Source organism: Camellia sinensis, chromosome 10 (assembly GCF_055761805.1).
Source record: "Camellia sinensis isolate YWXY chromosome 10, ASM5576180v1, whole genome shotgun sequence".
Taxonomy (NCBI): domain Eukaryota; kingdom Viridiplantae; phylum Streptophyta; class Magnoliopsida; order Ericales; family Theaceae; genus Camellia; species Camellia sinensis.
The window spans coordinates 24725471-24740005 of NC_138970.1; the positions used below are offsets into that span (position 1 = coordinate 24725471).

Below are 14535 nucleotides of genomic sequence, written 5' to 3' on the forward strand. Positions count from 1 at the left end.
GGCACCACTAGCAGCAACCATCTTATCTCATTCCACCACCTATGCAAATCCTACACTATCCAGGTATGAAGAGCAAATGGTAGTCTAATCTCATTCACTACTTCACTTTAAAAATAGTATTATTAGGCAAATTCCACACCTTCTGTTCTAATTTGTGTTTGGATAACCTTCCAACTGCTTAAACATAACTAATCAAATCTTTTATACATTTTCACTCTCACTACATCTTTATACATTTTTACTCTCACTACATTTGTGCCCACGCAAATTACTAATGTTATTTTCCAATTAATTTTGCAGAGAAAACTCGAAGGTGGATTTGTTTCCAGTTCTACCTTTGGAAGGAGTGGCAGCATAGAGAGCAGGAAAAAAGAGAAACATAAAACAACCCTTCCAACCGGTTAACCCAAAGAGTTTCATTTGAAGACAAGGGGGCCAATTTATTTGCTGGTTTACAATTCTGTGAAATATAAGATGTGGTTATGATTGATAGGATAGAAAAGAAGAAATATTGTGTATTTTGCATTGGAGAATTTCTCAAAAAAAAAAAAAAAAAGAAAAAAAAAAAACACTACATCTTTTCCTTATTATTTTCATCAATGATAATGTGACCCGTAGCACATGGAGTTCAACTAGTATAGTCAAATGATCAATAACTGGTAGCCTAATGTGAAAAACATGAATAATTTTAATGAATTTAGAAAATACTTTTTGAGTAGTTAAGGCCACGTTTGGTAGTTCCAGCTTTCACTTGTCGACAGACCAAACAAACACTTTAGACCCCTAAGCAACCTATCTCCACTTTCATTACATCTCGAAGCATTTGCACTGGGTTGGCCTTGTTTGGGTGGTATTGAATTTCATCCAAATTTTCATCAAATTTCTAACAATTTTTTTTACTTTTAAACAAATTGTTAAAAGATGAAGGTTTGAAAATTAGTTTTTTACACTTGAATTGATTAAAACATAGGTTTTCGTGATGGGTTGGTTAATGTTGAAAATATTTGATGAAAATTTTGATTTTCGCCAAGCTATATCAAATTAAAATTTGGATCCAAATTATTGAACAAATTTGATGGGAAAAAAAAAAAAAAAAAAGAAGGTAAACGAGATGCTCTAAGTACCAACCTGTTGATGCGCTCTTCTTGGAAACAATTTTTTGAAGCACAAAGACATAAAACAAACTTAAGATTAAACATACCAAACATACAATGGTGGGCCCAAAGAAATTCTGATAAAAAATTAAATAAAAATAAATAATATCCATTTAAATGGCTCTAAACAGATAAAAATGAGCAAATAAATGGAAATCACATCCCTCAAAGAGGAACAATGAAACTAGGAAGCACCTGGAACAAAAAAATCCACAATATCTAGCATCTGAAAACACCATCCTGTGCAATGTTTTGCAGCAACCAATTATTACAATTCTTCATGGTCATCTATGATCTAATCTAATTCCACAAAAGCTTTTCAGAGCAATTAGAGAAATGACAGCATTCCGTAACTCTGCTATGAAATACAATTTCAAATTTCTTTAACCTATACGAGAGATAAATGAAAGATATCAAAATTTAGTGATATTCTAATTTCACAAGTTAAGATGCCGTTTGGTAACACTTACGTTTTCAGTTTTCTGTTTATATTTACAAAAATTTAAAAAATTCAAATAAAAACTTGTTTGGTAAAATTTTTGATTTATAAATCAGTGGTCTCAGTTTATAAATTTGGCCAAAAAATGAAAACACAAAAAATATGTTTCCGTTTTGAGTTTTGAGTTTTTTTTTTTTAACCACCCAACACTAGCCACCACCCGCCACCATTTTCCACCACTGTCTTCCGCCACCACCACCCACCCCCACCACCACCTACCACCACCACTCACTACCCATCAGCCACCACCACCCACCTGTCACTCACTCGCCACCACCACCCACCCCTTGCCGCCGCCGCCACCACCACCACCACCACCCACCACCCACTTATCATCCACCCGCCACCACCCACCACCCGCCACCACCATCCACCGCCCGCTACCACCACCCACCACCTACTTGCCACCACCCGCCACCTACTTGCCACCACCACTCACCACCCACCTGCCACCACCATCCACCACCTGCCACCACTAGCCACCCACCACCACCAGCCACCACCAGCCACCACCCGCCACCACCACCCACCACCATCACCATCACCCGCCACCCACCACCCACCTACTACCACCATCCACCACCGCCATCGCCACCACCACCCACTCGCTACCACTTACCACCCGCCACCGTCACCCACCCACCACCACCACCCACCCATCGCCACCCGCTATCCGCCATTCGCCACCCACCTGCCGCCGCCACCCGCCACCCGCCACCACCACCACCACCACCACCACCACCCACTCGCTACCACCCACCACCCGCCACTGTCACCCACCCACCCACGCACCCACCCACGCACCCACCACCCACTCGCTACCACCCACCACCGGCCACCGTTACCCACTCACCCACCATCACCACCTGCCACCCACCCGCCACCACCCACCACCACCAGCCATCCGCCACCCACCTGCCACCACCACCCACCACCTGTCACCCACTCGCTACCACCTACCACCGTCACGCACGCACCCACCACCACCACCCGCCATCTACCCGCCACCACCACCTACCGGCAACCACCCACCACTACCCGCCATCCGCCACCCACCTGCCACCACCACCACCACCAGCTACCCACCGCCCACCGTCACCACTTTCCACCACCGTCGACCGCCGCCACTTGCCATTTCTCACTCTTTTTTATATTTTAAATTTTTTTTAGACATTTTGTCAATTACCAAACGCGTTTGTAGTTTATGTTTTTCTAAAAATAAACAAAAAATAAACAAAAACTAGTTTATAAAAATTTTGTAAATATAAACTGAAAACGTAAACGTTACCAAACACACCCTAATTAAATTCAATTCTGACTATGATGTACTATTATTCAAGAAAAAGAAAACGAACCTTGAAAACTATGATGTATTATTCAACCAGTGTGCAAACCCATTGAGGCCAGCCACAAAATTCTTCAAGCACGCTCCATCAAAAACTCCAGTCTTCAATTCTGCACTAACTTGGGACTATGTTCTCACACTTCCTCGAATCAGCTTTCTACAAACACTGTTGGATGTGAATCTCGGCTTCAAAATAGCACATTAACAATCCAAGGATTGTACTTGTTCATCATTGATCCAAATCTCGGAAATATGAGCTATCTTCAGCCAATCCTCCCCAGTCTGTTTCTCGCACCGGCGCTCCAAATGTGAACATTCTGTAATTGACAGCCTTTTCAGAGTCTTCTGATCCTGCAGCCCATCTGGCAAACACCTCAGATTAGGGCATTGGAAAATCGATAAGGATGATAATGACTGGAGGCTTCCTAGCCAATTTGGTAGAGAAATTAATCCGACGCAATTTTGTATATCCAAATCTCGGAGAGCATTAAAATGTTGTATACCCTCTGGAAAAGATTGTATCTCTGGACATTGCTGGATACTCAAGGCCCGAAGTGCTGTCAAATATTGCATTCCATCTGACAAAGATATTAGCTTATCACAGCTGGTAATTTTTAAGGATGTAAGGGAAGTCAAGCCTTGCAACCCTTGCACTGGAAGGGATGTAAGACTATTACATCCCCATATAGATAGTGTCCGCAGAGAGTGTAGGTTTTTGAGTACTGACAAATTTTCAAGTTCAGGACAACGATAAAGGCTTAAGGTCTTTAGAGCAAATAGATTATCCAGTCCATCTGGAAGAATCTTCAAATTACACTTTGTTATCCTAAAATAGGAAATCCAAGTAAGATTAATCACTGATCTGAATAACATTTCATTGCCTTCCTCAATTGTTAATCTCTCAAGTGCTGGAAGAAAAGGCAATTTAGTCAATTTGGGGCATCCAGATATCACCAACTCCCGTAGGCAAGGGCAAATTTCTCCTCTATCCACCATTGCCCATTCCTCCAAGCTTGGCATTTCATTGAACTTGAGAGTCTCCAATGCAGGAAATGAACTTTCCCCATCTCCATAATCCCCATGGTTGAAGTACTTAAGAGAACACATGCGTCTGATGTTGAGAATTTTTAGGGATTGTAGTTTGCCAAGGGGAGGAAGATGTTCACATCTTTCACAATCTCTTAAAGAGATCTCAACCAGATTTTTAAGAACCAAAACCGACATCCAATTGGGAAACTTTGATCCTTGGAAGAAATTTATGCTCAACTTCTTCAAATTTGAATTAGGTTCGAGACTCTCAAGAACTTCTTCGACATTTTTTGATATGTTTTCTTCATTGCTCTTGCTCCAATACAATTCCAAAGAAATAAGATCTTGTTTCCTCTTCAAATTGACCTTCTTGGCGTCTTCTAAATTTCTTACGTTCTCGAGTCTCTTTATGCTCAACGTACCCCCAAGATTTAATTCTTTCAGCTCACCAATTTGGTAACCCTCATCTTGGCCCACAATGAACATGCTTAGTCTTTGTAGGCAAGTTAATTGTCCCATTTGGTCAGGCATTGAAGTAAGAGAATCACACCCTGTGATGTCCAAGTAAGTGAGATTTCTCACGTGCTTCATGTGTTTGGGCAACTTACAAAGTTTTCTGCAATATTTTAGCTTCAGTGTTTGCAGGTTTTGGAGATTACTTATTGATTCGGGTAGAGTTTTTATACTAGAGCCCGACATGTCTAGGTACCTAAGATGGCCGAAATTGGAAATTGATATTGATAACATCTTAAAAGCACTGGGACCCACATCCAACACTCTGAGATACTTTTGTTTTGAAATAAAAGGTGAAGAATCCTTTTTCCAGCAACGTAAAATGAGAGACCGCAAAGATGGGACTTCAGATACAATCTCATTCCAAGGAACCATCTCTCCAGAGCCAATGTTAAAAGACAAGTGACGAATTTTCTTTGGAATTTTCATGCCCTCGTGATACTCCATAATAGAGCATTCATTTCTCATGATAGATTGTGCAAGATCATGCATAAGATCGTGCATTGCACAAAATATTCTTCCATCCTTGCGCTCTTTCACTTCTTCCAAGAACGACCTCCAAACCAAGTCCTTAAAAATCTCATGGCCAATATGCAATGTCGTTTTTCCTTTAGATGGAATAAAACCATTTGCCATCCACAATTGTATCAGGTTGTCTTTCTCCATCACACCATCTTTGGGAAATATACAGCAATAAGCAAAACATTGCCTCAAATGTGGAGGTAAGGCTTCATAGCTCAACCTCAATGAAGGTAAAATACCACTTCCATCATCTGGCAAATCCCAAATCTCACTCTCCTTCACAGATAGCCATTCACTTTCACTTCTTTTAAATTGCATGAGGCTTCCCAAAGCCTTTATTGCTAAGGGTAACCCTTTGCATTTTTTCACTATTTCCTTCCCAATGAGATCCAATTGAAGGTTTTCCTCTCTTCTTTCGTTGCCAAATGCACGTCGTTTAAACAAGGACCAAGAATCATCCTCTGACAGACCAGCCATGTGGTGTATAGGAAGTGTAGCCATGATAAGAGCAACTTTCTGAATCCTTGTTGTTACTATAATGGTACAGCCTTTAGCTCCACACTTTAGTGCATTTTTTAGCCTATCCCACTTCTCATGGTACTCATTCCATACATCGTCCAAGACAAGTAAAAATCTCTTCCCAAACAGTTTTTCTTGGAGGAGACGTAGAAGTGGATCCAAGTTTGAGATACTACACCCACCACCTTCTATGGACTCAAGGATTGCTCTGGTTAGTCTCTCTACATCGAAATCAACAGAGACACACACCCAAATTCTCAGCTCAAAGTAGCTCTCCACCCTTCCATCATTGTAGACCAATTGAGCAAGTGTGGTTTTTCCAAGTCCCCCCATACCACACATAGCATAGACCGAAACATCATCATCACGATCACTTGAATTGTTGAGCAACATTTCAATTGTCATTTCTTTCTCATCAGTTCTCCCATAAATTTCCAATTCATTCACCAATGAACTAGTTTGTCCTGTCTCCATCACACAAACTTCATCGGTTTCCACCACACCTTCCCTCAAGTGAAACTGATTTTTCTCCCCAGCAATGGCATCTAACCTATCCCTCATATCCTTGATCTTATGCCCCATTTTCAATCGAAATATAAGCCGATTTCGAAGAGAGAAAAAGGCACTTACTTGGGGTTTTATGCCTCTCTCAGAATCCATCCTTCTTCTCATAGCTTCAGTCATGAACTCATCCACCAGATTGTCTGCATCATAAGCTGCATCATTAAGCTTTCTCAGCCAATTCTTCAGAGCCTCGGTCTTCCCTCGCTTGGTCTCTGCATCTTGAAGGACTGCTTGAATGGTACTTAGTGTGCTCTCTAAGTTTTCTAGCTCTGTTTTCAAACCCCATGCTATCCCAAACTCTTTTAGCACTAAAGAGTTCAAGGTTGCCAAAATTGATCTAACAAGGGGAGAAATGAGTAGATCAGCCATACTCTAATCTGTTTTGAGAGTTGGAATTGAAATCAAACCCAGATGAGAAAATAGTTGAATCAATTTTCACTCACAACTTTTGGAAATGTAATGAAAAGAAATGCAGACCCTCAAACAGTTTCAAAGAAATCAAATGGGAAACACACTACCATTGGTTGTTGACTTGTACAGAATAAAGATTCCATTTACATGTCTTTCACACCATTTTCTTTATTTTATTTTTTTAATGTTTACTACTGTTAGTAATGGGCGCCCATGTGGCATGACCATTAAAATTTGATTTTGAATCCTTATCCAAATAGGTTTTGATTTTGAAATCAAACCTATTTAGGATAACCACTCTTGAAACAGACGTTATCAGTTTGAACTGATATAGATAGATATAATATATTAGATATTATCTGTATCTTAACTGATATGGATAGATATTATAATATATTAAATATTTGTTATATGGTTATGGGTAATCCAAGAGAAACAACGTTGAGTCTGTTTCAACCCATATTCTGACTCTCTCCCAAGAAACAACGATCAAAGTCATTTTGCACTGTGGTTTGTGTGGGTGATATTCACCAATGTAATATCACCCCACTGCTGGGATTGATTGATCTGATTCTGGAAGCACGTGATTTATCCACGAGGTTCAATCATCAAAAGGTATGATCTGATGATTTTATTCCGCTGCATGTTTTGTGTTTTGATTAACATTGGTATCAGAGCCATTGATGGATATTTTCGTGTTTCTATTTTTACATGCGTATATATACATGTATATGCATGAATATTAATGGAGGAGGAAGATGAAGTGCACGGTTTTCTTTTTTGCATTTTAACTCCATTTAGATTGAGAGAGTGATATACCTCAATTTTATGTTGCTTAAATGTTATTTTTTATGCCATAAATGATTTTATTTTGGAAAAAGGAGTCCGGCAGTACAAAAATCGGAACTGTCAGTACCCTGGAAGGCGGCGCGTGGCATTCACGCGCCACCACGTCGAAGCCACGCGCGCCCACGCGCTTCCACGCGCCTACACGCGCCGGATGCCCTTCTGACGCGCCTGCACGCGCCATCACGCGCGCGTCGGCGGTGCTGTCTACGCAGGCGCGCCGTCCGCGCCCGCACGCGCGCCGCGTGCGGAGCCGAGCGCCGAGCCGAGGCTGAGCCGCGGGCCGAGCCGAGGCTGAGCCGCGCGCCGAGCCGATCCTTGAGCCGACTTGCGCTGAGCGGCGCCGAGCCGAGCCGAGCCGTTTTTTCCGCGCTGGCTTGGCTCTAAGGCTCTGTTTGTTTGTTTTTTAATTCTGAATTGCGTTAATTGGCCATAATTTATTCGTTATAGCTTTGTTTTAAGCATGGTTGGTACCCTTAGACTCAGAATTAATTTTTCTACATTCTATAAAATTTTGAAAATTTTACGAAAATAAAAAATATTTTTTCTGTGTTAATAATTCATTTTTTATGCTTTAAAATGATGCTGGTATTGCATAAATAATTTTCTGGGGTTGAAATTTTTATTATGGACTTCTGAAATGTTTTAATATCTACTGGTAATATTGTCTCATTTTATCAGTTTCTGGATTTTTTATTTCTAATTTTATGTGTATTTATTAGTCATTTAAAATTCCAGAATATTTCAGAAAAATTTCAGAATATTTCAGAACAATGTACATTTTAATTATGGCATAATCTGAATATTGTTTCTGTTTACTAGTTTCTGGATTTTTTATTTCTAATTTTATGTGTGTTTAATTAGTTATTTAAAATTCCAGAAAATACCAAAAAAAATCCAGAAAATTTCAGGATGATGTACTTTCTGTTATGGCATAATTTAAATATTGAATACAGCATATTTTTTTTGGGTTTGTAATATGTTGTAATTAGAAGAGCATGATTATTTATTTATTTATTAGAATTCCATTATTAAATAAATATAGCATGAGTTATTTGTAGATTTACATTAAAATGCTATTGTATGGAATTTATCATGCTTTGTATATGCCATAGTCAGTGGGAGGTTATTCGGTTGAGAGAAATCTTTGTAGATTAACTCCCGAAAACCAATATTTTGCGCATAAATTAAACTAAATTTTGGATAATTGTCACTTGTGGCGCAAGAGATGATTACGAGCATAGCGGATTTTCGATCTTGCGACTTGTGTAATATTGTCACTATTTAATTTAGATTTTTGCGGCAAAATTATATTATGCTAATCAAATTAATCCCAATGCGAATTTCTCTCTAAATTGATTTAGCTTATGGAAGTTAATTTGGTTGACCTAGACTTAGTAGAGATGTTCAAATGTGAACAAACTAATCCCATTCTTTAGATGAGAAAAAGTCTTGGAGACTTTAGGTCAAACCTTAATTGAGCCAAAGTAAGGAAACATGACTCAAAGTCGCCGTGTTTTTGTTGCCTTGTTTGGCACAATAAAAACTAATGTGTGCGCTATAGTTAGCGGCACGCTACATAGTTTTAGTTGGCGAGTTTTGGAGTTATGAAATTAGTAAGCCCTCAATAGATCTGTATATGATCTTGACTAATGAGTTGCGCGGATTGACTTTGTAATTTGACTTGTAAATAATGTTACATCATTGGATGAAGTAACATTCAAGAGTCACGTCATCCAAGAAATGCGAGCTTAAATAAATTAGTCATTAAGTGTAAGACGAGTAGCCAGTACGAGCAGTGTTTTGCTCTCTACCCAATTATTGGGAGTGGATTGAGCGAAATTTCATGCACTATAATAGTGTGCGTTGAAATATCACGTGAAGTTAAAAGATTAGCGCTTAGAAGCTGCAAAATCTATTAACACTGAGTGAAAAGATTAGCGCTTAGTGGCTGCAAAATCTATTAGCATTGCCAACTTGTCTAAGTGTGGACACTTACTGTTTCCACACTTGAGTGTGAAACATGGATGAGGTGCTTCTTTGTGTGATTCCTTTACAAGGCTAACGTTTTGAATAACATTTACCACTAAGCGCAAACGTTGCAGCATAGTAATGAAAAGGTTAAGGCTGACAAGGTTGTTATGACTCTAAGAATTTAACGCATCGCTTGTAAGAGCATTGTGTTGAATTAGACTCTTTAGCCTAATTCGCGCTTAAGTTACTTCAGGAGCTATCATAGTTGATAGCTTATTCTCTCCTTCTTGTGGATAGTAGAATTAATTGCAAGTAACTATGAAGCGAGAAATAGAGATGGCAACAGGAGTATCGTCATCTTTCAACTAGATGTATTAAAGTGTATGGAGAATAAAATTGACTTGAAGATGCAGGGGATTAGCACTTACTAGTTAAATTTGCGACTTAGGCGCAGTTGATATCTCCATGACATCCTTTTTATGATCTAGTGAATATGACTTAGTCGTGAGTCATTACCTAGTTGGGCCTAAACCTTTAAAACTTGTCTTCGAGAACTCACACATTAAGATGATTGGAATTAGTTTATGACATTGGTCATGAACCAGTGGCTTATTATACTTAATCACATTAATGAGATGATGACACGATGGTTTGAGTAGGCCTTCTCGGGCCCACTCGCTTATGACATCCTGCTCTCATGTGAATGTGTAACTTTGTTCGCAATGGGTGCGCACAAGTAAGTAGGAAAGCCGCAGAAGGTCATTTGTTTTGGCGCATTTAGTCCACTATGATATTTTGTGACTAGATATGTGTGAGGGTACAATAGCTAAGCCTCAATCTCAACACATTTATAGATTACGATACGCATCTGAGTCAAGACTATTTGATCTCCCATAAGTCAAAAGTTTTGAGATGATTTTTGACATTGCACATATGAGGTCGAGATCAATTAGATAAGAGTTTTTTGTGCTTTTAGTTTTGACCAAGGTGGCGAGTATCTATTTGAGTTATTTTTTCAGAAAAACTCTGTGAAGAGAGATGGATGCTTAGAACATTGATTATTCCTAGTACTCAACAACACACTGGTGTAGTAGAGATAAGGAATTAAATATTGTTAATGTTAGGTAGATAATGGCGCAAAATGTTTCCCAATTGGGAATTGCACTAGTTTGTTGCCTATATCCCTAACTAAGTGCCCTCCATATCAGTTTTTACACTCCATTTTGAGTAATGGGTTAGCAGAGAGCCATCTATGGGCGATCTGTAACCATTAAGCAGCTTATCTTTATTCTACTTCTCATAAGATTGCGAAGTTAAGACCTAGGGTTCTATAGCGCATTATTGTATGCTGTCTTGTAAACACAAAGGGTCGTGTGGCGCATTATTGTATGCGGTCATGCAAACCCTCCGGGTCATGTGCATATAGGTAAGCAGCTTTGTGGTAGTGTAACTAAGTCACATAAAGTTTTATTAGTAAAGGTGACGTGAATAGAGTTTTCGGAACTCTATAAGATGGAGAATTCCAAGCATAGCGCTCTATGTAGCCTAGTTGAGAATGGAAAGAAATTTCCAATATCCTAGGGACAGTGGGAGCGATGTGTCTACTAATGGATTACTCCATTAGAGCAGAATACTCTACATTTTTAGTTGCGTGGTAGCAAATGTGAAAATTTTCCACGTCATCACTGGGTGATTGAGAGGGAAACATTCATGATTGCTCCGCAAGATGATAAAGAGCCTAGGATAATGCCTAAGGCTCTAGTCCCCTATTTTTTTGAAAGTGGATCAATGCTGCGCAGTTTAAGACAAAGTCTTTGAGGATTAACCATTTTTTATAATTTGGTTGACTTTCCATTATGACGCAAAACTGTTATAAAGTTATGCGTAATTTGGATAGTCATTTTTGAGGCATAAGGCTCGCTAGATACCGAATGGTCGCACCATTGAGGAAAGTGTAGACCATGAGAAGACTTCCTCCTGGGGAGTGAGGTTATTTTGACTTAGGCTATAATTGACATAAGTTCGGAACATTGATTTGTGGACACTGTGACCCGATTTCTCATTAGAGAATTGGATAAGTAGATCCGTAGGGATTTACCTTCTGCTTTTATGGTGAAAAGTTAGGAGCGCAAAAAGGTTGCTAGTTCCAACAAATCTTTTACAAGCAGTTATCCAAACAGTGGTTCTTAGATTTCGTCAAGCCATGATAGGGCAACGATGATCGATGAAGACCACTGAGGCATGATCAATGGTCCAAAAGAAGTTTTTCCTTACTTAGTCATTATGAGCCAGGAATTTATAAGGTTGTCGCCACCTAGGGTGGGCAGTCCTCCATTTTAGATATGATGGACATGGGTGATGTAATTCATATGCTCGGATGTACGATCCTTAGGGACTGTTTTAGGAAAATTCTCGGTTTGTCTTCAATGACTTACATAAGGAATATCCTAGAACGATTCTAGATGCAAAATTGCAAACCCATTGACTTACCTATCGGTAAAAGCCAGAGCCTTAGCTATTGAGTGAATCCTCAGATTGTCTTTAGGAGAAACAGATGACCTATATTCCTTGATTTTTTCTTTGTTGTGGGAGCCTAAAGTACGCTATGTGGGCGTATTCGGCATGATAAGTTTTATCTTTGATAAATGGTTAACTGAGTTGTTTAGACATTGACCTTGCTCATTAGACTGTGGATAAAATGCTTTATTAGAAGCATATTAATTTGCTCCTTGTAAAATTCAATGCGCTAGTTGGGCGCATCTGCGCTAGTTGGGCGCATTAAGAATGAACGCAAATTGGTCACCAAAAATATCTTTAGAGAGGTTATTGCGCAAGAGATAGTGATCTTAAATCATTTCATGTGAGGCGCACATGGTGGATTCCGTTGTATATACTTATCGCAAGAGGTGCTGATAAGGCTTATGTTTGGAATCTATAATTGCGCAAGCTGTGGTCAATTTTTTTTTAAATCGATCACTTATTTTGAGATGATGGGATGTTGACACTATTATGGTTTGTGTCATAATGATTAGCAAATGATGATGTCAGCAGGCAAGATTGGCTCACTCACACGAGCAATCGCCCTTGGCGCTTGGGAGCGAGCAAGGATGAGACTGGTGGTTTATTTTTATTCGGAGCCAAGAGAGGCTTAAATCATCCACTATGTATGTCGCCTTGGTTATAACCAAGATGAGGTCGTGTTAAGGACCAAACATGGATGTTAGTACCCACTTTCCATGTTGTGCCTGTTATGATTAGCCAGATTCGAGATCTCATTTGACGCCTAGAAGGCGAGCAAATAGAGAATTCGGGTTAGGCGCTAGAAAGCGACTAGACTAATATCTGTACGGTGTATCGAGTATGACGTCACTCTTTATGGAAGAGTTACTCCACCGTAACATATATTCATACTATATGTGCTTAGCGACCGAGTAATGAGGTGAGAGAATGGATCCCTGCTTCCTCACCGTGTGAGTCTTACGAGTCATTATTGATATGACTTTCATTTATGTACCCTTTTGTGACTTTTGACTATGTCATAAGGTAAGGGGTTGATGTTCTGCTACTTTGGTATGTTGCCTGCGGTCATGCATGATTCGGCCTTAAGGGACATCACTGGGAAAGCGGTCAATCCTAAACTAAATGGCATGAGTGCAAAGGGAAGATCATCTAGTATTACACCACTGTTGTATATTCACTGCCGGCAACTCACATCGCTCTGTATGAGAGGCGAATTGAGTGTGAATATATTGCAAGAATTGAGAGGGTCAAACATGCTCTTTTTGAGGGATTAGAGATGTTTTTTGGACCGGTGTAATTAGATGGGTCTGGGGTATATGAGACACTATTTCTTTTCTTTTTGGGTTGATGTCTCTATGCTGGCTCATTTTGAGTTTCTAGTATAGAGCTCCCACATGCAGGTGTTCTCAGCAGTCGCACGGTGCAGTGGCTAGTATGAGATTGTTCGTTTTTGGGGAGATTGAGATAGAGATGTGGCAGTGTCATGCCAACTCATGTGCGAGTGGGAGATGTTAGTAATGGGCGCCCATGTGGCATGACCATTAAAATTTGATTTTGAATCCTTATCCAAATAGGTTTTGATTTTGAAATCAAACCTATTTAGGATAACCACTCTTGAAACAGACGTTATCAGTTTGAACTGATATAGATAGATATAATATATTAGATATTATCTGTATCTTAACTGATATGGATAGATATTATAATATATTAAATATTTGTTATATGGTTATGGGTAATCCAAGAGAAACAACGTTGAGTCTGTTTCAACCCATATTCTGACTCTCTCCCAAGAAACAACGATCAAAGTCATTTTGCACTGTGGTTTGTGTGGGTGATATTCACCAATGTAATATCACCCCACTGCTGGGATTGATTGATCTGATTCTGGAAGCACGTGATTTATCCACGAGGTTCAATCATCAAAAGGTATGATCTGATGATTTTATTCCGCTGCATGTTTTGTGTTTTGATTAACAACTACCCTTTCCAAACATAACATAATGATTTTTTGGTAGATGGTAGTTGTGAGGAAATTGATCTCCATAGCTTACCTCACTGATTGGTCCGGTGATTGGACGGTGGACATCAAATCGTCTCATCTTCGTTCTCTTTTTCCTTCCCTTTGCCAGGAAACTCCATCAGCAAGCTTAAATTGGGTTTTGGTAATTGCTTAGTTTTATGTTATAATTTTTGTATATCTTTTTTAAAAAACCATTTTTTTTTTTCAATTTTTTTAAAAATAAAGCATATGGATAATATTCAATGCACTTATTTTTTTTACAATATACTCAAAATACTAAATTTAAACAATTTAAATCATTAAACAGACCTGAAATAAGTTCAAACTGGAAGGTTGCAATTAAAAATTTATTTTCTCTCTCTCTAGCATGGGAGGTGTTGTTCAAAATTGTGAAATTAAATAAATAGATTTATGAAGAAAATAAATTATATACCAAGAACATATGCTGATAATTACAACTAAATTTCAACAGAAATACACAAAAAACAATAAAGGGTAAAGAGACAAAACCGAAGCCTGCACGGAAGTAGTTTCCTTAAAACAGATTTCGCCGCCTCACGGGTCGAGTGCTTGAGGAAACCCGGCGTCTGTCTCCTAGGATACGACGGTCAAAACC

The 14535-nt window shown here is 39.2% G+C and overlaps 1 protein-coding gene across 2 annotated transcripts; it reads right to left on the reverse strand.

Annotated features, from left to right (window-relative positions):
- Nucleotides 1-1215: 1215 nt before the first annotated feature.
- Nucleotides 1216-14090, reverse strand: LOC114258111 (disease resistance protein RGA2-like). Of its 2 annotated transcripts, XM_082891089.1 has the most exons (3): nucleotides 13951-14090; nucleotides 3009-6482; nucleotides 1216-1542 (listed from the first exon to the last, which is right to left on the reverse strand). In XM_082891089.1, exons 1-2 carry the CDS (start codon nucleotides 13983-13985, stop codon nucleotides 3200-3202), a joined length of 3318 nt encoding a protein of 1105 aa, XP_082747215.1. In that variant the 5' UTR covers nucleotides 13986-14090; the 3' UTR covers nucleotides 1216-1542; nucleotides 3009-3199. The 2 variants fall into 2 exon arrangements, with proteins under 2 accessions (XP_082747215.1, XP_082747216.1); XM_082891090.1 differs by lacking the exon at nucleotides 13951-14090 and having other exon boundaries at nucleotides 3009-6745.
- Nucleotides 14091-14535: the final 445 nt, after the last annotated feature.

Coding starts and splice junctions, on each gene's coding strand:
- LOC114258111 (XM_082891089.1), bottom strand. CDS start 13,985: ATGTCCACCGTCCAATCACCGGACCAATCAGTGAG. Junction 6,483..13,950: donor TCACCGGACCAATCAGTGAG/GTAAGCTATGGA, acceptor TCCCCTTGTTAG/ATCAATTTTGGCAACCTTGA.